The sequence below is a fragment of the Girardinichthys multiradiatus genome, chromosome 8 (assembly GCF_021462225.1).
Source record: "Girardinichthys multiradiatus isolate DD_20200921_A chromosome 8, DD_fGirMul_XY1, whole genome shotgun sequence".
Lineage (NCBI taxonomy): Eukaryota > Metazoa > Chordata > Actinopteri > Cyprinodontiformes > Goodeidae > Girardinichthys > Girardinichthys multiradiatus.
Window position 1 is genome coordinate 23638943 of NC_061801.1, and position 23918 is coordinate 23662860.

The 23918-nt window shown below is 41.4% G+C and overlaps 2 protein-coding genes across 3 annotated transcripts in view; one reads left to right on the forward strand and one right to left on the reverse strand.

The window, feature by feature from the left end:
- The first annotated feature begins 422 nt into the window (after positions 1-422).
- rab14l (RAB14, member RAS oncogene family, like) lies at positions 423-16553 on the forward strand. Its single transcript, XM_047373367.1, has 8 exons — positions 423-546; positions 6340-6398; positions 6911-6964; positions 11259-11436; positions 12087-12153; positions 13257-13344; positions 13682-13712; positions 14523-16553. The coding sequence occupies exons 2-8, from the start codon at positions 6347-6349 to the stop codon at positions 14698-14700; spliced, it is 648 nt and encodes a 215-aa protein (XP_047229323.1). The 5' UTR covers positions 423-546; positions 6340-6346; the 3' UTR covers positions 14701-16553.
- Positions 16554-20689: 4136 nt separating this feature from the next.
- The window catches only part of abl1 (c-abl oncogene 1, non-receptor tyrosine kinase), a 50452-nt gene continuing 47223 nt past the window's right edge, over positions 20690-23918 (reverse strand). For both annotated transcript variants that reach the window (XM_047372672.1, XM_047372673.1), the window contains one exon: positions 20690-23821. In XM_047372672.1, coding sequence (XP_047228628.1) covers positions 22194-23821 — 1628 coding nt within the window. In that variant the 3' untranslated portion in view covers positions 20690-22193. The remainder of the gene's footprint in view (positions 23822-23918) is intronic.

Sequence of the window (23918 nt, forward strand, 5' to 3'; positions counted from 1 at the left end):
GTCCAGATTTCAATCTATTCATGCATATACTGGACACACAAGTACGATCCATGGAGGTCCCACTTTGGGACTTGCAGGATTTAAAGAATCTGCTGTGATCTTGGTTCCAGATTCCACAGCACACCTGCAGATGCGCAGGTGATCCTAATTTTATTCATGGTTGGTTTAGGCTGCAGTTGCAGGACCCATGCAGCCGTGGCTTGACATCACACACATTAGTCCATCGATATTAAAACCGAAAATACTTTTTAATTATTTGCATTAATAAAGGCTGTTACCTGCATACAACATGTTCAGTCTATTTTTTTCTATATTGATTTATATATATTGGTATGTCAAATTTATTTTACATATCATATAATGTTAAGGTTATCTTGTCCACTCTCCACTCCTACTGATGGTGTACAAACAGCAAATCGCCGCATACGAGGTTCTTTGTCCCAGAAGCCCATTGTATAGAGCTGAGGAAACCCTGTGCCGTGAGCAGCCATCTTGAGCCAGGATAACCTGCAAACCTCTTCTGAACAGCTCCCGATTTAATTCCTGGTAAGGACAGACAATGGAAATTACTTAAATGCACCCTTGCAATGGTAATATGTCTAATAAACATAGACGCACAAATGTTTAAGTCATTAATCGGTAAAAACTGGTTAGCTAAAGCTGTGTTTACTAAGACACAGCTAAGTGGAAAGCTAACGGAGCTTGCCAACAGAATGATTGTTTTATGTATGTAATAATGTAGACTGCTTTCTAGTTCTTAGTCTAAAAACTTATCTCACATGTGTCGTATGGCTTGTCTACTTTTGGGTCACAAGATATATTTGCAAAGTGTCTATTAGCGGACAAACTACCCTGCTAAAGCTAACGCTAGCTGACGTTAGTCTGTTGTTTTGTGTTTGTAGAAAAACAAAACTGTGGCCAAGTTTGTATCCGACGTTGGTCATTCACGCAGATGGTTTGGGGTTGTCTTGACTTGTGTGAAAGTGGAGGCAAGTTCGTTATGTGTTGTTTTGTAGTGTTTGTTGTCGAAAAACATATTGACGTTTGCTAGGTTATTAGCCACAGCTAATGCAAACTTCGCTTTCAGAACACCTAATATTGAACTATAATTTTCTATCACATTCGGACATATTTATTGGTTTTCACGTCAGTGTATGATTCTTTCCTCCTTGGCCTGCTTACAGCATTTTCTGTCTTTTTATGCCTCTAGGAAACAACAAATTAGTTAACCCAATGCTGATTTTCTGCCGGGTTTTAGGCTAACGTTAAGCTAGCCGGGTATTTTCTTAGCTAAGTAAACGATGAATGTATCAAATTAAAACAATATACACCTGACACCCTAGACAAGTTTAGTTCTGGTGTCGATATTTGTACTTTTCGTATCTTATAAATGTGTAAACATGGCTTTAGAGAGGTGGCTAACACCCGTGTGTTAGCCACCTCTTTTGGGTTTGTTTTTAAAAATAAAAACGTCTATGTATAAAGAAATGAGTATGTCAACGAAGTAGGCTGTTATAGAGAACTATATATTTTTAATTTGAATAGTTTTGCCTTGTGCGTATTAAAATGCTGCATCATTTTTGTTCGGTGCCTCTGTGTGTAAATCAGCTTTCGCTTAAACTACCACGACCACGTTATTTATTGTGCTTTTCATTGATCGCGTTAACATGACATCGTTATTTTATATATCCAGAGTTTTTCAGAGATCTCAAACCTAATTGTCCTGTTTTTATTGACAGCAGCTTGGTGAACTACCTGCAAATTAAAAAGAAAAGGATCAATATAATGACATGAATGACATATGAGAGACACAATAAAAATATCTGTTGCTGTAGGACCTGGAATTAGTGGTTATGGCAGATCAAATCAACTGTATTTATACAGCACATTTTGCATATTGCATTAAGTTGATTTTTTTTCAATCAACTGCATTTTGTGATTTGTTGTCGAGGATGGTCGTGTTTGTACATCTAAAGCAAATATAAGTGTGCTTGTAAGATGAAACACTTTAGCAGTGCCACTTTTAGATTTTTTAGGGGAAAACCTAGTTGTTTTACCCAAGGTGGGTTAAAAGAATGCTAATAAGTTTGCTAAAAATAAATGTATTTTCCCACAGGATTTATAGCATTTTGTCATTGCAATAAACACAACAAAATATCGTGGTTAAAAAAAAAATGTAAGTCCATAGTGATCATCCTTGATAGCAGTCCCTTTGCTTCGTATTTCTTGATGACTCATGTTTATCACTCACAAGTTAAACCAACCACTCATTAAAGGACACTCTATTGAGCTGAGTAGAAGGGTTGAACTTCCTTACTGGAAAGAGACTCTGTGTTTTAGGGGAATATGAGAAGTGCTGGAGCTGCTCTCTGATCGCATGGTCTCCACTTTTCTACATCTTGATGAATATTCATCCTTTTAATTTTTTTGACCTCACATCTCATTTGTGCTGTTGCTGGGAGTATGCACTGTGATAGATTATCTCCCTCTCTCACTTGGCATGGAGTGAGTACATGAGGGTCACATTCAAGAAAGACCTGAAATTTAAATACTGCATTTTCAGTGTCTGAGCCATGAGACATTTAATTTAATTTCTTATAATACTTTTATATCAGCAAACTGACATGATGGAATTAACTGATATGGGTCAGTAAATTCTAGAGTCCTTATTAGGTCCCAAAATGTGGACATAATAAACACGGGCCTTTTCATGTGCCAGGTGTATATGAATAGTTGAAAACCTGTGTAATACCTGGTAATAAGATAATCTTGTTACTTTTAAGTCTATCCCACAGTGTTTAACGATTTCTAACCACCTTAGATAATGTATAGTCTGAAGTCCTCAGTTTGTAACCAAGTCTCATTTTCGTCCAGTTTAGTTTAATCCTTTATCTGTTCTCTTGCTTGTGTCATTCTCACGGTTTTTTTGTCTTTTGCTCATCTTGTCACAGCACATCCACATTTTTTGCAGTTGCGTCAGCACTAGCCCAGCTAGTCAAACATGGGCATTTCCTGCAGGTGCCAGAGTATGAGCGAGTAAGCCAGGCAGTTCTGGGTGGTGATGTGGCACGTTGATGTCAGTTGTGAAGAGCTGTATCACAAATTACTCTGAACTTCTACTTGCTAAAAAGCACAGCCTTAAGCTACACCACCTCTGAGCAAGGAGGAGAGTAAGAGTCTGCTGAAAGATAATGCTTTCTAGTAAGTCTGAAAGTATCTTCAGTATCAGAATTGCCTAAATGTCTGGAAATGGCTTCACTTAATGAGTGAATTTGATGTTAAACATCAACTGTATTTTCCAATTTATTAAGAGTGACTGTTTTTCTCAAGTATATTTAAATGAAGAACAAAATTGCCATTGAACTGTTATTTTTGACTTTGATTGCAACATCCCTGGCTTACACTAATGTGAGTAAATCACGGCTCAACTCGGCACGAAACCCGTTGTTTCCATTGACGGCTGCTATGTGTTCTGTGCAAAGTAAAATAAACACTCGCCATCGCACATCATGTCCTCCTTAAACAGTGAGGTTCCCTCCCGCCCAGAACTCGCAAGATGATGGCCATAAATGGTGTCCATTAATTCGGACCGCCAGCGCGGCTTTTGGTCTAAGCTGCTCCAGCTATTGTGGTCCTTAATGTTTTTGTAGTTGCTCTTGAGTTTTGTTTTGTTTTTGTTTTTTAGGTTTTCCCGGCACTGCCACAATGTGCGGTACAATCCGTTGCTTGTCATTCTCTCCGCTACCTCGAACACTTTCTCCTGCCGCTGACAACACTCATAGCCAGTTGGTAAACAGTAGTCTGTTGACGCCACATTTCGGCCCTGTTCTGCCCTGATGGGACATGCTGATGAGCAGGGACCAAGAAAGCCAGTACTGGGCTGGAAAAGCCAATAAAGGAAACAGTTGCAAAACAGGCTGAGTGGAGTGGAACTGGCCAAATTAGAGCCCATGGAAAAGGGGCATTAGTAAAGATAATGTCTCTGGAGTTTGTGGCAGCCTCCTCTGTTACAATGAGTTAGATTGCCATTCCCAGTGAGAGCTTCTTAATGTAAAACGAGTGAGATCCATCAACCACTAAGAATTTACGAATTCAGTCAACATGAACCTGTAGACCATGACGAGAATCCTCGACACTTTGTTGTGGGTAGACCGTAAGCAAGTTCTGAAACCCTTCCATTATAAGCCACCTGAAGAGAAGACTTAATTAAAACCAACTATTACAAATTCACACTGCACAGGGGTATGTTTGTAGTGTTTAATTATATTCTAGAAATGATTAGATGTAGCGATATTCTTTTAACTTCCTACAAAGTGGTTTGTGTTCAGCTACTTTTTGTTTTAAACCGCCAAGCACAAGCTGTTGTGGTTTAACAGAAACATGACATGCATCTCACTTAATGACAAACGTAGTACTTGCCAAACGAAGCTCATTATTTAACTTCTTCATTCAACTGGAATAGTATTGCCCTAAAATTCTATATGGATAAGGTAATTTAACAAATCCATGAACACATTTGTCAGTTCAGTATGAGCATCTGTGTGTTTTTCTGGGTGTGTAACCAAGACATTTGTGTAAATGTGTTTTTGTAAGGAGTGTCTGGTGCTGGCGGTGGGGGTTTGTGTAGTAAACCTAAAGGCTTTTCCATGCATGTGGTCCAACTAAAAGGGACTTCAGGGGAAAGCGGATGTGTTGAACTTCAGATAGTCTTGTCCAGTGGCTGCTGGAGATGGGCCTTGGCCTTCCATGGCCCTGCAAGGACAAGCAGGTGTAGGCGATGGATGGATGGATGGATGTCAGATTGGTGTCAGAGCTTGTTTAGTTGTGTCTGTAACAGTGAAGATGTTCTCGTGTTTAAGAAAACAGAAAATGTTTCATCTTCGTGCTGTTGCTAAGCACAGCTGTTTGTAGCACTTCTATTGCTATGATGCAATGTTGGTTCAGTTTAGGAGAAAAGGCCCTTGAGGTGATTCTAGGTGCCATGGTTTTTTTTTTATTGGTTATCTTCAGAAATAAATCCAGAGTTGAGTTTTTAGTTAAACCTTAAATAAATCCAAGCTGAATTCAGAATAAGCAGTCATTTTTTGCTTGTTGGTCGACATAATCTTAGGGGTTCATTTGTGTTCATATTTGCCATTGAGCCTATGTAGCCTGACTTTAAAGTAACGTTTATTTAGAAAGTACCTTTCAAAAACAAATCACTCACAAAGGGCCTTACATAAAACAAATTAAGTTAAAATTAAGTGCCTTATTATCCACTAATTTGTTACAATTGAGGATTATTTATAATTTCAAGGCTTTATTAGGGAAATAACTGTTTAAATGTTTGGCAACATGATTTTTATAAGCACATTGATCAGTTATCAATATTATCACTTTTTGTTCAAATAATATGCATAATTATTAAATGCGTAAGTTAACATACATACATTTATCAAAAATCATTATGATCAGTAGTAATAGTAGACATCGTAGTAAATATGCTATATTTTGAGTAAATATGATGACTCATCAAAATTACAGTATGAACCTACAATGCACACAGCATCCAGGCTTTTTGGTTTTATGAACAAAACAAGATACTGTAAACTATTTTAGTTTTTGAAAATGTATTTTTCTTAATTCAGAGCGCAGAATATGTATGCTTGGGACTGTTATTGTAAAGGTATACAGGAAGCTCTGTCACAGTTACTCTATACTAATATTTCCAACAAAGAAGAAACTTATGAAATGCCTTGTTTTATTTTTGGCAGTACTATCGAGCACAAAGCAGACTCCTGGGTAGGATGGTGGAGGTGCAAGAAATCTGAGAAGTTAGAAACAAGTTGGAAAAAACAAAACAAAAACAGACTACTTGAAAGATCACAAATATCCAGCTAAAGCTTACTTTATTTAGCCATACCCGATAGACAGTTGGACACAGAGGACTCCTGTTGTTTCTGCGGCGTGTGCTGAACACAAAAGTCTTACAATATGATTGAAATGTTCCTGCTTTAGTGAGCATCTGATACTGTGTCAAAGGTGCCAGTGACCAATAACCTTTTCATCCCTGATCTGTATTAAGGCTGCACAATACACCGTGAATATATCACCATATCGGTGTGTGCAATATTCTTGCCTACATCCATAAGCGACTCATTGTCTGCAGCCAGCAACATGAGAAAAGAAATATTTGAAACAACTGAGATGTTACAATACAAACAGCAGGATGTTGTCTTGATTTCTTTAAGTTTATATATTGAGAAATAAATGTTAATTTGAAAAAGTTTGAGAATTTATTCTAAAGCGAATTAATATTATAATTGACTTTTCCTGTTTTCCCTTCTGTTTTCCTTCCAGAGCCACGATGGCCACTGCACCATATAACTACTCCTACATTTTCAAATACATCATTATTGGTAAGTGACAGTTTATGTGATAACAATCCTGTTGTAGTGATGGACTTTTGGTGACCTCCTGTACCAGTACCCAGGGATTTGTAAAGTCCATGGACCTTGCTTAAATTGTACTACAATAATAGTGGCAATTTTCATGACTTTTGCTATTCTGAATATAAATCGGCAATGTTTAAGGTTTTTATATTGCTGTTACACATGTTGCTCATTCAAAGCTGGTTTCACAGTGTCCTTGTGAAACCAGCTTAAAGGGCAGTGAGGAGCAAGCAGCTTTCAGCGTTTGTCACTTGGTCAACTTCTCAGGATTTATTTTCTTACATCAAAATGCCTGAATGCTATTAAATTGCTTTGATTTCATCTGTTTTTCCTCCCTATGATGTACAGTTGTGGCAAAATAGAAGACTTTTTCCTATCTGGTTGCCTGTATGAGGGCAACACTGCAGGCTTTAATTAAAAAAATATTGCTCCTTTGTTTGCTTGGTTGACCTTCAGTTTCTCTCCACATCTCTCAATAGGGGACATGGGTGTAGGAAAGTCCTGTTTGCTTCATCAGTTCACAGAAAAGAAATGTAAGTACTGCCCCAATTTCTAACTCCTCTGTGCGTCTTTGTGTGCACCTCAGTGCTTGCAAGGTTGCCAGATATCTCTGGAGTGCCTAAATCGCTTTAGATTTCTTTTTACGCCAGCGGATGTTGCTGGCAAAGAAGATGAATGGTAGCTCAACAGTGAGAGTCTCTTCTCCTGTGGATGAGCCAGCTGCAGCATCCCATTGCCATTCAGCTCAGTTGTGCTTAGTGCTACTATTAAAAAGCCAGATGCTGTGTTTCTCATTCATGTCTATAATTGCATCCTGGACTAATACACACACACACAAGGGTGGTTTTAGTAAAGGTGTTCAGCCATTTGAAGAAAAATTCAGTGTATTTTAAATCCTTGATGCAGCAGTTGCCAGTTCACAGCAGAAATTTAGTAAAAGAAAAGTTAAATTCCTTTTTATTTATCATTTTGTTTTAATACAATTTACAGGAAAAACGAATCTCAAGTCATTTTACAAAACAGGTGAAAAGGTCCAATTTATTTCCTAATTAACTTTGAGTTAGAAATAAGGAATTAAAAGCAAAAATGTATAGCATGATCTACCCTCACCGGCCACTTTATTAGGTACACCTGTCCAGATGCTCATTAACACAAATTTCTAATCAGCCAATCACATGGCAGCAACTCAATGCATTTAGGCATGTAGATGTGGTCAAGACGATCTGCTGCAGTTCAAACTGAGCATCAGAATGGGGAAGAAAGGTGATTCAAGGTAGTTTGAACGTGGCATGGTTGTTGGTTTCCAGACGGGCTGGTCTGAGTATTTCAGAAACTGTTGATCTACTTGGATTTTCACGCACTACCATCTCTAAGGTTTACAGAGAATGGTCGGAAAAAGAAAAAATATCCAGTGAGCGGCAGTTCTGTGGGCGCAAATGCCTTGTTGACGCCAGAGGACTGGTTCAAGCTGATAGAAAGGCAACAGTAACTCAAATAACTACTCATTACAACCAAGGCATGCAGAAGAGCGCACAACACGTTGAACCTTGAGGCGGATGGGCTACAGCAGCAGAAGACCACACTGGGTGCCACTCCTGTCAGCTAAAAACAGGGAACTGAGGCTACAATTCCACCAAAATTGGACAAAAGAAAATTGGAAAAACGTTGCCTGGTCTGATGAGTCTTGATTTCTGCAGCGACATCCGGATGGTCGCGTCAGAATTTGGCGTCAACAACATGAAAGCATGGATCCATCCTGCCTTGTATCAATGGTTCAGGCTGGTGGTGGTGGTGTAATGGTGTGGGATATATTTTCTTGGCACACTTTGGGCCCCTTAGTACCAACTGAGCATCGTGTCAACGCCACAGCCTACCTGAGTATTGTTGTCCATCCCTTTATGACCACAGTGTACCCATCTTCTGATGGTTACTTCCAGCAGGATAAAGCGCCATGTCATAAAGCACGAATCATCTCAGAGTGGTTTCTTGAACATGACAATAATTTCACTGGACTCAAATGGCCTCCTAGTCACCAGATCTCAATCCAATAGAGCACCTTTAGGATGTGGTGGAACAGGAGATTCACATCATGGAGGTGCAGCCGACAAATCTGCAGCATCTGTGTGATGCTATCATGTCAATATGGATCAAACTCTCTGAGGAATGTTTCCAGTACCGTGTTGAATCTATGCCACGAAGGATAAAGACAGTTCTGAAGGCAAATGGGGTTCAACCCGGTACTAGCAAGGTGTACCTAATAAAGTGGCCGGGGAGTGTAATTCCTTTATTTAAAACAGAAAAGCAACAATTATTCAAAAGTCTATTAAAATAATTGATCACATTATTATGTTTCTATTAATGTTATAACGTTTATTTTCTCTTCATGTTAGTTCACCGATCAGCTCCTTCCAGGTCAATTATTTTGAAAATCAAGTTTTAAATAAATGAGACTTAATCACAAGCAGAGAGGGTGCCTTGGATTTAAGTTGCAAAAACAAGGACTTCATGCTCTAAAGACTTAAGACTAGAGTCCTATTAAGTCTTCATCTCATGTAATCGGGTGTGAAAACAAGCAGGTATGACGGGTATCATGCTACTGCATACGATGCCTATTGAACTTGGAAAGGGTGCGCTTGATTTCTTTGTCAGTGACACTTGAGGACTGTGAGCAGCTCAGCAGACTTGCTCCTCGTTGCTTTCAAACTGTAGTTTGAAAACAACGTAACTTTTCACTGACTTCCTTCCAAAACAGCCTGAGAAAACTGGTCACTCTGGACTACTTCTGGCATCACCTTTTTAAAGGATTTTAAACCATAGGAACGAATAATAGAAAAATAAGCTCTTTTGTAACTTTTTAGAACCTTTTGGTAATTTTGAACCTTCAACCTGTAGTTAATGGCATCAATTTTTTAAAATCCACAAATGGAGAGTAATAAACAATAGCCATACAGTAATAACGTGGTGGCCGGCATGTCCTTCAGCAGTATATCTAAAGAACCCAAGCCCACCTTAATGGCCCGTCTCATTGAGGAAAAGGATAATAATAGTTGAGGCCAAGTAACTGCTATCTAAGGAAAACGAACGGCTAAACAGTTTGTTCCTGAAGTACTCTGATCCAGAGACAGCATCTGTCTTGTCTGAATTAAAAGGCAGTGTCAATTTAACACTAGAACTCCCAGGGCCGTCAATTTGACGGTTTTGAAAGTTTGACATGCCATAACTCTGGTTTATTAAAACTCTTATCTTTCTGGCATCCTGACTTTTTCTAAACCTCTGTCTTGTGTGTTCCTATGTCTCTATTTAAAAAAAATAACTAAGTAAATAAAAGATCTAAGTATTTCTACCTCTCACTACCACAGCCGCTATTTTGACGGCCCTATTATTTAGATTGATTTTTTTTTTCCCCCGCGGCTGAGTATACGTGTGAGCGTTGCCTAGCAACCGCCAGTCTAGAACGCAGTTTGAGAAGGAGATTGTTGGCGTCCTACAAATGGCTTCCAGAAGGATATTTTCTGCTCAAGAGGCATTGGAAATGCTTCAAAAATTAGACGATTGTGATTCTGGTGTCCAGAGGGATTCTGACGGCTCTTAGTCAGCATTCAGTTCCAGTGACAGCGGGTCAGAGAGTGAGCCTCCCCGGACTAAAATCCACAAGTCGTCCCGTTAGCAGGAGGTTGTGGCGCATTATTTCAAGGAAGTAAAAGACTATGTAACAATTTTATCATTTTAGGCTATAGTTTATAGATTAGTAAACTAATAACATAAACTATTTATATAGCAACAGTGCCACAATCAGTGCAGGTTCAGAGACAGGGAGATGAGCCTGGTGCCCAGTGCCCAGCTATAAACTCAGCAAACCAGCTCCCTGGCAGGAGAGAAACTAAAAATCAAGATACTGATAATGGACAAAGAAATAAACAATAAGTTAGGTCATAGATATAATAGCTCAGTAACAACAATCTATTCTGCGCTTTACAGCGTTTGTATCGCAAGACGGGCGCACACCTGAGAAGGAGGAGGAGATAGGAAAGGATGGCGCTGTGTGGACAGTAGTAGGAGAGGAAGAAAGTAGAGCCAGAATGCGTTGACAGAGCGCCAGATCCAAGATGCCCAGACCGCATTCCTCTGCTTGGTGGATGCCGAAATGCTCATCCACGTTCAGAGCTGCAGTGTGTCTGAGGCCTGCAGAGTTTTAGGAGGTGATTCCTCCTCAGACATGAGTGTGGATGAGCTGAAGGCATTTTTAGTTTATGTCCGCGAAGTGAAAGGGGGGCGTAACATGGAGCTGTCCAGCTTTTGGTCAGATTAGTAAAGCTTTTTTTTTTTTTAAATGTACCCACTACTCTGTATTATTTTTCAGTACTATTTATAAATAATAATAAAACATAATAGGTTTTGATCAAATACTATTATTAATTCTTGTCAAAACCATAATTTTATAGCGTGCAAGAAAACCTGTAGCATTCTGACCGCACGTAATGCGATGACGTCATCACCGCCCTCGCATCCAGAATCCTCGCCGTCAAATTGACGAGTTTGGGAGTTCTAGTGTTAACACATGGTGTCTAGTAATTGTACCATTAACAAGCATATTTATTGTTCGGTCTGAAGCATCAGGAAAATGTATTGTTTACATGGACAAATCTGTCAGATAAGTCTGACCTAAACCAGCCAAGTGCCGTTCCTTTAATCCCCGTCACATGTTCAAGGCTCTGAGTTGGTAGTACATGTGTAGAACATGTACGAGGATTAACAAAGAAAGGGGCAACGGTAAAATGAGATGATGCAGAAACAAGTCGGCTCACTTTAGCCCTTCCTGCCCTCCAGTTATGGCAGACTGCCCTCATACAATCGGAGTGGAGTTTGGTACAAGGATAATCGAGGTGAGCGGACAGAAAATCAAGCTGCAGATTTGGGACACAGCAGGACAGGAACGCTTCAGGGCCGTCACCCGCTCCTACTACCGCGGGGCTGCAGGGGCACTTATGGTCTACGACATTACCAGGTAAACAGCTCGTTGTTGTTTTTTTTCTTTCCTCGCACTTTCTGCACGATTCTGAAATAAAATGTAAGTTTGCATCGCGCACATGATGGTTTATTACGTGCATGTTGGAGGAAGAAGAAGAGCAGCAGATGCATATCACAGTCTCTCTTCCACCTTGTCCCCAACACTCTTGCTGCAGCTGCTAGATGGTATCGTAGGTATGCCAAGCAAACACAGCTCAGCATGGGGAATGAATATTTAAACCGGCGGAAACTCTTAGTTGGCCTCAAGATGCTGCACAAAATGGGAATTAATTAGAAATGTTTACATCACAGATGGTTCTATTGATCTTATGCACAAAATGAGAGCAAGTTTACTTGTTTAGCCTTGTAACATTGATACAGATGTTCGTACCCTGTTTTCAAAGGATTTGGCTTGTGCAGACCCGGTCCAGTCCAGTTTAGAAAGCACTGCATGTTTGAAAGAAGTCAGCGAACTGCTTCTGCCAAACCCTTTTAATGGTTTCTCTAATAACTATAAGCCAAAGCTTGTGCACTGATGCTGCTCTTATGGTGCAGCTGCTGCCGTCGTCTGATCTCTGTGTGCAATGGCAGGATATTATGTCTTGACTTGCTGTCATAGTAACGCCTGCTGATGCTGTTGTCTTGCAGGAGAAGCACTTACAACCACCTGAGCAGCTGGCTTACTGATGCCAGAAACCTCACCAATCCCAATACTGTAAGTATACAGACACATATTTCCACTTTGCTCCCTGGTGGTCTTTATTGCATATTGTAATGCTCATTTAAAATACATCTTTATCTCATTGTCTCCTTGGTTTTTTTTGTTTTTAAATATCCATATTTCTTTGACTTGTAGCTGGGTTTTCTCTTAGTCACTCCATTTTCTCTTTCCCTACCATTTGTTTTCCTTCAATTCTATTTAAAAACCACAGGCCCAGTTTAACAAGATTTTTCTTCGCAAACTTGATTAGCTGTAAATCATCCAGCTCTCCCATCAGAGACATATGCTGTACAACACGCCACGTCCATTTCAGGCTTTTTATAATGTATCTGGTATTTTATGTAACCTAAAGGAAAGTTTACACAATTCCTGCCATTATAGTAAACACATTTCTGTACACTAAATGCACATAAATAGCCTCTAGCAATTATTTCAAATGAAATTTACAGCTAAATATTTCACTTAAAGAAGTTTTTTTTGTTGTTGTTTTTTTTAAAGTTTTGTCATCATCGTAAGTATTTTTATGAAAATCAATTGGAGGACATACCACCCACTTGATGTGAAAATGAAAACTTAATCTTGTAAATGCACTGACAGTGGATTTGCACACTTTATTTTTGTGGGGGTTTTTTGTTGTTTTTTTTTTTATGTATTATTTGCAGAAAGTGCTTGTCGAGGCCAACAGGGGGCACTGGTGTTGTGTTTTTTGTCTCAAGAGAATCCTAAGGCTGCTTTTTAGTATGAATAATTACAAGCTTGGTAATCAACGTCCTGCCGTGGAAATATAATTTCTATACTGTAAATTCTAATAATTTAAAGCAGCATTTAAATTCTGACAGAACTATGTAGTTTCTCTGCGAAGTTGGTGTTTCTAGAGACAAAGATAAGATCAGTTTATTACAGATCTTATGACTGCTGCTAGGCAATCTGCCCCTATGTGTTCCTCAGGCTGTCTCTGACGTTCTCTTAACAGATAATGGAAGTTCAGCCTTCCTGTATTTTCTTCAGTTTTATCTGTTTATGCTTCGCAAGATTTGTCCCTGACACAAATTACCGGGCAGGAGATCATCTCACTCTTCCTCTTCCTGTGTCGGCAGGTCATCATTCTCATAGGAAACAAAGCTGACCTGGAGGCCCAGAGGGATGTCACGTATGAGGAAGCAAAGCAGTTTGCCGAGGAGAACGGTGAGCCGGACATCAGTCGGACATGTTCTGTTAGAACATGATCTGGAGCGGTCATATATAGGTTTTGTTAAGGTGGTCTCTGTGAATCAAAGGTCTAAATTCTCAAGAAAATATTCAATTAAAAAAATCAAAAGTAGTTTCCTGTTCAGTTTTAAAGTGGAGATGTTTTATTTGACCCTAAACATGGTTATGATTAACTTCCATCTGAGACAGTAACCTGAGGTTTCAAACGAGAAAAGAGGATAAATATGTTTGTTTTTAAAATGGGTTGAATAATAAGGAGCTGGCATGTGAACTTTAGAGTGCATTTTAATGATTCATTCTTTCTGTTTCTCAGGTTTATTGTTTCTGGAAGCCAGTGCAAAAACGTAAGTCAGAACCACCTCAAGGTTTCAGCTTCTGCAACATGAAGGGCCTCAAAAAATGTTAATAGCCCCTTTGTTACATCACAGCCTCAATCTTTTCATTGGGATGTTAAATGATGGACACAAGGATACATAGTTTTTAATTAATTAGTTTTTTTCTAATAAAAATCTGAAAAGTGTGGCATGCATTTGTGTCCTGCTCCACAGAATTGATACTTTGTAAAGCCACCTGTCATTACACCTGCAAGTCTATTGGGATATGTCTCTACTAAAGCTTCTGAATATAATGAATCATAATCCTCATCGTAATTTCAAATGAAATTAGACACAATCATTGGACTGGTCAATGAATAATACTTTAATTTCATGTAAACACTGAAAAGAATGTCCTATTTCATTTGTATCTGGTCTTTAACTGGGCCATTTTAACACATACATTTGCTTTAATCTAAACCATTCCACTGTAGTTGAACCTTTGCCCCAATCTCATCCTGGATAGTTGGTGTTAAGTCTAATAGCCTCCACACATGGGGTGTCCACTCTAGCGTTATGCTGTGTGGTAGAGCGGTAGAGGTAAGAACTTAAGGTTTATTAGACTGCCAATGCACACCACACTTTTCAGATTTTTATTTGTAAAAATAAGCCCTAAACCATGTATATTTTCCTTCCACTTCATGCTGGTGTTTCACATGAAATTGTTTGTGGTTATAATGTGACACCATGTGTGAATACTTTTGCACGACACTGTATGAACTTTACCTTTTCATGCATTTTGCCTTTTTGCCCTCTTATAACTGTAACTTTTCTTTCCAGAGGTGAAAATGTTGAGGACGCCTTCCTCGAAGCTGCTAAGAAAATCTACCAGAATATCCAAGATGGCAGTCTGGACCTGAACGCTGCAGAGTCAGGGGTGCAGCATAAGCCATCGGCGCCTCAGGGCGGTCGACTAACCAGTGAACCCCAACCCCAGAGGGAAGGTTGCGGCTGCTAATGACCAAGCAAAAGCCCCCCCTGCGCGCCCTCTGTTCTTCTTTCTGTTCTGCCCGTCCTCCCTTGAGCAACCCCCGCATCCATTTCGACACCTTTGTCTGTTCATCCCTCACTGCACCAGGAGCTGCATGAAAGCAGGGCTGTGGAGAAAAGGAAGGGTGAACATCAACTTATGCCAGACTAAGCTCGGCTGTGTGGACTACATATCTCCCTCCTCCTCTGCCTGTCTTTCTTTGTTGCTGTCTCACTCTTAATGTCTCACATTCTTATCAGTGTATTTTTGTCCCATAACACCTGCTCCACTCCACTCATCGTCCTGCAACATTCAGTCTAGTCCTCCCCATCAGCACTGTAGAAGTTTCACACGCCACTTTTCAGTTATGTATAAATCGATATTCCCAAACTCTTCAGATGCATGGTTTGATTTTGACCTCGTCATGCAGATACGAGCCGTTTCATTTGAATGAGGGCAGAATGTCATAAAGTAATTTATTAAGCAGCTACACAGCAGGAATGAATAGCTAGGAAAGCTGTTCCTCCTCCTCTTTCCTGCTTGGAATAGAATTAACTTTTTGTCATTTCTCAGTAACTCGGGAGAGATGCAGTGTGGAAAAGTACAACAAAATATGGCCACCATTAATTTTAGGAATTACTTGCTCACCACTATCTTTTGAAATCTCACAAGGAGTCTTTGGTGTTTTCCAGCTGGTATGAATTCCAATTAGCTGGATGGATGTCTCTTTTAATTTTTTTTAGGACTCATTAAGACGTCACTTTAATCATAATTTACATCACTTTCTTATTCAGCTTTCGTCATGCATCCAACCCCCCATATCTCTCCTCTCACCATCATGTCAGCACGTCTTTACCAGCATTTGTTCTGTCGTTGTTGCCTTATTAGAACTGTTCTTTTAGTCCTCATTTTTTGCTGCACTTCACCCTGATTCGATAAATTTTCTCTTGTAGAATCGCTCTTACATTCTATTAGAAAGTCAAATGTTTTCCAGTGGTCTTTAAATCGCAACTATTTGGAGCTGGTTTGTTGTTTTTCTGGACACATCAAGCAGCATGCCCCCTACTTGAAACATGAAGTTGTAAAACAAAACAAAATAATACAAGTTTATGTCCTTCAAGTACAGTTTCTCTGTAAAATAGCAGTTCCCTGACTGAACAGCTTTATATATATATTGCTTCTTAACTACTGGTGATGACCTTGCTACTGTTTGTTAGTTTAAGAAATTTGTCTGGTGGTCCTGCCAAGGTCTGCACAGTTGGTGTGTTAGTGGGTTGCCTGTAATTCATGCTTGGGGAAATTCTGTAACATAGTTTCTATTAATAAATGTATGTAAAGGAGACACACCCAGACGAGCCCTCTCCACCGACCACCCCGTCTGCACACTACCGAGTTAGCCAATGCGCTGAGGAGAGAAGCTGGTTTGATATGCAGGTTTTATTTATGTCGGCAAACGTCATTTCTGTACAGTTTAGAGAATGGGGGGCATGTTTGTGTTCAGACTCTGCTTTATTTTTCCACCCCATCAAGGCCGCTCCCTGCTGGAGGAGCACTGCATCGCTGTCTTAACTTTTTGGGGAGCAGGGATTGGTTTATTATTGTGGGTGCGGTGGGCTTCCCTTCTGCCACCTTTCCCACTTCTTTGCAGTTTGAGTGACCACTTCCTGCTTTGTCAAAGCAAAAAAAAAAAAAAAAAAAACAAGTAAATATGTATAAATTTTTAAGAAGCTGTGCTAACATTTAAATGCGTTCTTTGCGTGTATATGATTTTAAAATGTTGACATTTTGATTTTAATGACAAAATACTCTAGTCAGAAAAAAATAAATTATACATAACCTGACTGTGTGTGTTTCCTTTTTAAGATGTTGCTGTGAAAAGAAATGCTTGGGTAAGTTAAAGTCAGGATACATCTCAATCAGGGTCAAAATTGTATTGCTTTCTACAGGGGTTGGACAATGAAACTGAAACACCTGTCATTTTAGTGTGGGAGGTTTCAAGGCTAAATTGGACCAGCCTGGTAGCCAGTCTTCATTGATTGCACATTGCACCAGTAAGAGCAGAGTGTGAAGGTTCAATTAGCAGGGTAAGAGCACAGTTTTGCTCAAAATATTGAAATGCACACAACATTATGGGTGACATACCAGAGTTCAAAAGAGGACAAATTGTTGGTGCAGGTCTTGCTGGCGCATCTGTGACCAAGACAGCAAGTCTTTGTGATGTATCAAGAGCCACGGTATCCAGGGTAATGTCAGCATACCACCAAGAAGGATGAACCACATCAAACAGGATTAACTGTGGACGCAAGAGGAAGCTGTCTGAAAGGGATGTTCGGGTGATAACCCGGATTGTATCCAAAAAACATAAAACCACGGCTGCCCAAATCACGGCAGAATTAAATGTGCACCTCAACTCTCCTGTTTCCACCAGAACTGTCCGTCAGGAGCTCCACAGGGTCAATATACACGGCCGGGCTGCTATAGCCAAACCTTGTGGTGTGGAGAAGCCCCAAAGAAGCGTACCACCCAGACTGTTGCATGCCCAGAGTGAAGCATGGGGGTGGATCAGTAATGGTTTGGGCTGCCATATCATGGTGTTCCCTTGGCCCAATACTTGTGCTAGATGGGCGTGTCACTGCCAAGGACTACCGAACCATTCTTGAGGACCATGTGCATCCAATGGTTCAAACATTGTATCCTGAAGGCGGTGCCGTGTATCAGGATGACAATGCACCAATACACACAGCAAGACTGGTGAAAGATTGGTTTGATGAACATGAAATTGAAGTTGAACATCTCCCATGGCCTACACAGTTACCAGATCTAAATATTATTGAGCCACTTTGGGGTGTTTTGGAGGAGCGAGTCAGGAAACGTTTTCCTCCACCAGTATCACATAGTGACCTGGCCACTATCCTGCAAGAAGAATGGCTTAAAATCCCTCTGACCACTGTGCAGGACTTATATATGTCATTCCCAAGACGAATTGATGCTGTATTGGCTGCAAAAGGAGGCACTACACCATATTAATAAATTATTGTAGTCTAAAACCAGGTGTTTCAGTTTCATTGTCCAACCCCTGTAGATTCACCATCTGAAGCCAAAGACAAATTTCCAAATATGTGGACAAAGATTTAACTTTGTCCTTCTTAAACACAATTCACTATGAAATGACATTTCTAGAGTGAGCAGGCTTTAAATACAGAATCTGTTAAAGAAGGTGGAAGAATGTATGGATGACCAGACGAATCAGGACCCCCTTCAGTTTGCTTATCGCTGTGGAGTTGGAGTTGAAGATGCCATCATACACCTGCTTCAACAAACCCACTGTCATCTGGACAAAGCCAGCAGCACTGTGAGGATCTTGTTCTTTGATTTCTCCAGTGCATTTAATACAATCCAACCTGATTTGCTTTGTCAGAAACTCCAGAAGACTCAGGTGGAGGCCTCAACAATCTCCTGGATCAAAGACTACCTGACAAACAGACCACAGTTTGTGAGACTGAAGGGTTGTGAGTCTAACCAGGTAGTCAGCAGCACAGGAGCACCACAGGGGACTGTACTCTCACCATTCCTTTTCACTCTGTACACCTCAGACTTCCAGTACAAGACAGACTCCTGTCATCTGCAGAAATACTCAGATGATTCTGCAGTCGCGGGGTGGATCAGAGATGGACAAGAAGCTGAGTACAGGATGGTGGTGGACCGCTTTGTGGCATGGTGAGGAAACAATCATCTCATTTTGAACGTGACTAAAACAAAGGAGATGATTGTAGATTTTAAGAGAAACAGGAATAAGTCCAACACTATTTCTATCATGAGAGAAGAGGTGGAGGTGGTGGAGGAGTATAAATACCTCGGTGTTCACCTGGACAACAGACTAGAGTGGAGATGCAACTGTGAAGCCATCTACAGGTCCTTCTCAAAATATTAGCATATTGTGATAAAGTTCATTATTTTCCATAATGTAATGATGAAAATGTAACTCTAAACACCTGCAAAAGATTCCTGAGGCCTTTAAAACTCCCAGCCTGGTTCATCACTCAAAACCCCAATCATGGGTAAGACTGCCGACCTGACTGCTGTCCAGAAGGCCACTATTGACACCCTCAAGCAAGAGGGTAAGACACAGAAAGACATTTCTGAACGAATAGGCTGTTCCCAGAGTGCTGTATCAAGGCACCTCAGTGGGAAGTCTGTGGGAAGGAAAAAGTGTGGCAGAAAACGCTGCACAACAAGAAGAGGTGACCGGACCCTGAGGAAGATTGTGGAGAAGGGCCGATTCCAGACCTTGGGGGACCTGCGGAAGCAGTGGACTGAGTCTGGAGTAGAAACATCCAGAGCCACCGTGCACAGGTGTGTGCAGGAAATGGGCTACAGGTGCCGCATTCCCCAGGTCAAGCCACTTTTGAACCAGAAACAGCGGCAGAAGCGCCTGACCTGGGCTACAGAGAAGCAGCACTGGACTGTTGCTCAGTGGTCCAAAGTACTTTTTTCAGATGAAAGCAAATTCTGCATGTCATTCGGAAATCAAGGTGCCAGAGTCTGGAGGAAGACTGGGGAGAAGGAAATGCCAAAATGCCAGAAGTCCAGTGTCAAGTACCCACAGTCAGTGATGGTCTGGGGTGCCGTGTCAGCTGCTGGTGTTGGTCCACTGTGTTTTATCAAGGGCAGGGTCAATGCAGCTAGCTATCAGGAGATTTTGGAGCACTTCATGCTTCCATCTGCTGAAAAGCTTTATGGAGATGAAGATTTCATTTTTCAGCACGACCTGGCACCTGCTCACAGTGCCAAAACCACTGGTAAATGGTTTACTGACCATGGTATCACTGTGCTCAATTGGCCTGCCAACTCTCCTGACCTGAACCCCATAGAGAATCTGTGGGATATTGTGAAGAGAACGTTGAGAGACTCAAGACCCAACACTCTGGATGAGCTAAAGGCCGCTATCGAAGCATCCTGGGCCTCCATAAGACCTCAGCAGTGCCACAGGCTGATTGCCTCCATGCCACGCCGCATTGAAGCAGTCATTTCTGCCAAAGGATTCCCGACCAAGTATTGAGTGCATAACTGTACATGATTATTTGAAGGTTGATGTTTTTTGTATTAAAAACACTTTTCTTTTATTGGTCGGATGAAATATGCTAATTTAGTGAGATAGGTATTTTGGGTTTTCATGAGCTGTATGCCAAAATCATCCGTATTAAGACAATAAAAGACCTGAAATATTTCAGTTAGTGTGCAATGAATCTAAAATATATGAATGTTACATTTTCATCATTACATTATGGAAAATAATTAACTTTATCACAATATGCTAATATTTTGAGAAGGACCTGTACAAGAAGGGACAGAGCAGACTATACTTCTTGAGGAAGCTTAGGTCCTTTGGTGTTTGCAGCAAGATGCTGCATATCTTCTATAAGTCTGTTGTGGAGAGTGTGATCTCTTCTGCCATCATCTGCTGGGGAAGCAGCATCAGAGCCAGGAATTAAAAAAAAGCTAATAAAGAAGGCTGGCTCTGTTCTGGAAACTCCTCTGGAGATCATTGTGCAAAGAGGGATTCTTCATAAAATAAAGAACATTATAGAGAACCATGAGCATCCTCTTCATGAGACTGTCCTACAACAACAGAGTGTCTTCAGTCAGAGGCTTCTTCAGATCTGCTGTAAAACAGACCGCTACAAGAGATCCTTCCTGTCCACAGCCATCAGCAGAATATGAACTACAACATGTAAATTTCCCTTTGGGATTAATAAAGTATTTTTGAATTTCATTTAAGTTGAACTGAATGAATAGATGGTTTAAGGAACAGGCAGATAGAGGAATGGATGATAGAAACCACTTTTAGATAATGGTATAGGGAAGTCAAATTTTCTTTTTCCAAACATGGAAACTCCAAGTTTTTCCAGGTTGTACAGGAACCCTGTTAAATCGAACTATTTACGTGTAGGACAGAAAAAAAAATAAAACACCCAGGTTTACATTTCAAGTAACTTTTGTATTTTACTGCAACATAAATTGCACCCAGGTTAGAGAGGAAGAAACATTTACAAATACAGGCAAACTTTGTTTACAAAATTGGTGATTGAGGCGTAGACACAAAAGTAGGAGTAGTGGTATGTTCAGTACAGAAGAGGAATTAACAAAAGCAATAATGACAGTACCGTTGAAGTCAAGGCTGAAAGCAGTGACTTTTGTCCAAAGGCTTCGCAGTCAGGCAGGGCATAAAGGATGAGACGATTACAGCACAAATACTGAAAATCTTCAAGAGATTCAGACAAACGGGGGGGAAAAAAATAAACATTATGGTGGATTTTCACGGTAGTGTCTGTAAAGGTTCCCCCCCTTTCAGTCATTCTTTTGAGACAGCAATTGACAGACGCATTAATGTTTTAGTCCAGTGTTTCCCAAGGGGGTGTTTGTCTCGGGAGGTTGAGGGCCTGCCAGGGAAACACAGAGTCAGTCCGTTGCCACCTTTTAACTGATCTAACAGCATGCTGCTGCGGCAAGGCCAGGCTGCTACGGATGGCTTTTTTCACTGGCACAGAGAGGGAAAAAGACTTGTTTATACATAAAAGGTCCAGTCTGAGGAAAAATGTAAAAATAATAAACCAGATCCATTGGGAAGCAGATCATAAACCCAGATCCAAAGGGTTTTTTTTTTTTTTGGTACTGCAAACATTTATATCCAATGAACAAAAACACAGCCACTCTCAAGCACATGGCAGAATTCAGCCAAAGCCATATAAGCACACTTCAACTGCAGCCTCATTAGTACTTTTTAAGGCTCTAAATGTTACTGAAGTGTTGGGAGAAGCAAAAGGAGTCGTGAGGCTCGTTTTCTCCACGTTGTTACTTTATGGCACAAATGGCTGCAAATGCTGCAAAAAGCACCAATACAAAACAAACAGCAACACAGTTTCATCTCTTGGCACACAACCAATCAGTAATGACTGATCAAAAAAGTGAAAAATAAAAGTGTCGAACAAAGTCAGTTTACACAGTTTTTCTCGGAAGTTTAAAGCTTAGGAAAAAAAAGAACTGGAAATGTTTTCTAAGGCATGTTTGGGTTTCGATAATTGTCGCAGCAACAATCACATCATCATTAAAGATGAAAACAAATCTTCGAGGCCTTTTGACGATCATGTCCAGTGATAAGGGGGAGGGGAGGGAGGCAGACAAAATTAAATATGCATGACATGATTATTTCAAAAATGACTGATGTAGAATTGGTCCGCAGCCCAATAAAGGCTAAGATGACAATGTGCATACATCATTAAGGCTATTTAATGACATCCACACAGTTTCCTTTGGGTCCATTCAATGCAACCACAGGAGTAAAGTAAGTGGTCGAGTACTGTCGTGTCAACCTACACTGGTCCTCTCAATCACACTATACCCACATCAGGGCTTTACACAGCTCTCAGAGGGTCATGTGTCAAAGTTCATATCAGTTTCCCATCTTGGCACTTTGTAAAGCGCTACCTCTGAACAATGTCACTGATCTCTTTGACAGAGGACAGCAGCTTGCTGAAGTCCTGCTGCGCGTTAGCGCCCCCTGTGGCAGAAGGACAGATCTGAAGCTCACGCAAGCTGCTCTCGAGCTTGGTGATGGCCTCTCGAAAAGCAAACTTGTTCCTCATCTGCAGGATGGAGTCGACATAGCTGATGCAGTACTTGGACAGGTTCTTGCCAGCCTCCAGCACGCCGCTGTGGCTGCCCGTTTGCTCCGACATGCGGGAGATGGCCGCACGGAGTAGCTCGACTCCCTCCAGGACCATCTCGCGTGTTACCGCCGAATTGGGTGTGCGCTCACTGGCTTGGCGGGGTGTGGTCTTGCGGAGGGAGGATCGAGTTTTTGCAATAGGGGTAAAAGCGGATAAGTTCTGATCGGCAGTGGGGGTGACAGTGGAAGATGGGCCCCCCTGGGTCTGGCTGGAAGGAGAAGTGGTCACCGAGGTGGCAGGGGCAGAAGCCTTTAGCCCTGAGGGTTTAGAGCCTAAAGGCCCCTTTTTGGATCCCTCACTGATGGGTGAGCGGGCTTGGTCACTAGCAGCAGCTGTATGGTGGGGGTCTGAAACGTAAGGAAGGCCCTTAGCTTTGATGTCTGAAGGGGAAGATAAAGGGGAAGATGAGGGGGACTCTTGAGTCGGGCTTCGGGGGATTTTGCCTGATTTGGGACCAGTAGGTGGTGGGGGTGGGGCTGGCTTGGGTTTCTGTATCTTGCCTCTTTCCCTGAAAGATGAGGATTCCACAGCATGTTTGGTCCTGCGGGCCCTGCACTCCTCTCCTGCTCCCCCCAAAGCAGGGTGCACATTAGCCTTTAGAAGTTCTGCTTGGAGGGCACTGGTCTTGGAGTTCTCCTGCCCTGTCACACCTGGTCTCTTGACCACTTTGGGTGTCGATGCCTGCGGACTGGAACCAGGATTGAGATCAGCGTCTTTACCCAGGAAGGAAGAGGAAACATCTGATGATGTGTTAAGACGTGGCGGTGGAGTCAGGGTGCCCATTCGACGCGCATTCTCTCCCTTCTGCTCATTGGTCCTCTTTTGTGGCAGAGCTGGCTTCCCTCCCAATGTGCTGGAGTCAAAGTGCCGCTGGCCCAGATCTCGGGGTAGTGTCACAGACTTCCACTCTGTTCCGCCTCGACCGTTGGACATGATGGGGGACCACAGAAAACGGTTTGAATTAGAAAGGCATTCCTCTTCACTGGGTGGCGTCGTAGCCGCCTTGCCCCCTGGGCCTGGCACTGAGAGAGGGGCCTTCTTACGTGGATACAAAGACCCTGGGTAGTTGGGAGTCCCACCATGTGTGGTGTCATTCAGAGACAAAGATGTACCGTTGTTGAAGTTGTCACTGTCCCGTAGATCAGGAGTCACTACCCTCCTTTCAAAGGGAATGTCCGTCTCTCTGAAAGAGGAGCTTCGTTTGGGTGGAGCTGGTGCGTTCTTTTTCTTTATCTTGATGCGGTTGAGAAAACTATTGCCACGGGTCTTATCCTTATCTTTGGGGATCAAGCGGTCATCTTCATTTAGGTTATTGTCCAGCATAGGGCGATCTTTCTTGGGGAGCATTGGTGATGAAACAGCCACCTCTGGTTCCACAAGGTCTGAGGAGCAGCATAAATAGGTCAGGGTAAGGATGGGGGACATACTGTGTCTTGCAAAAGTCTTTGTACCCCTTAAACCTTTTCATATTTTGAGACA

Excerpts from the sequence above, each read along its gene's own strand:
- rab14l (XM_047373367.1), top strand. The coding sequence starts at position 6,347 with ATGGCCACTGCACCATATAACTACTCCTACATTTTCAAATACATCATT. Across the intron at positions 13,345-13,681 it reads GCAGTTTGCCGAGGAGAACG|GTTTATTGTTTCTGGAAGCC; the intron begins GTGAGCCGGACA and ends TCTGTTTCTCAG. Across the intron at positions 13,713-14,522 it reads CTGGAAGCCAGTGCAAAAAC|AGGTGAAAATGTTGAGGACG; the intron begins GTAAGTCAGAAC and ends TTTTCTTTCCAG.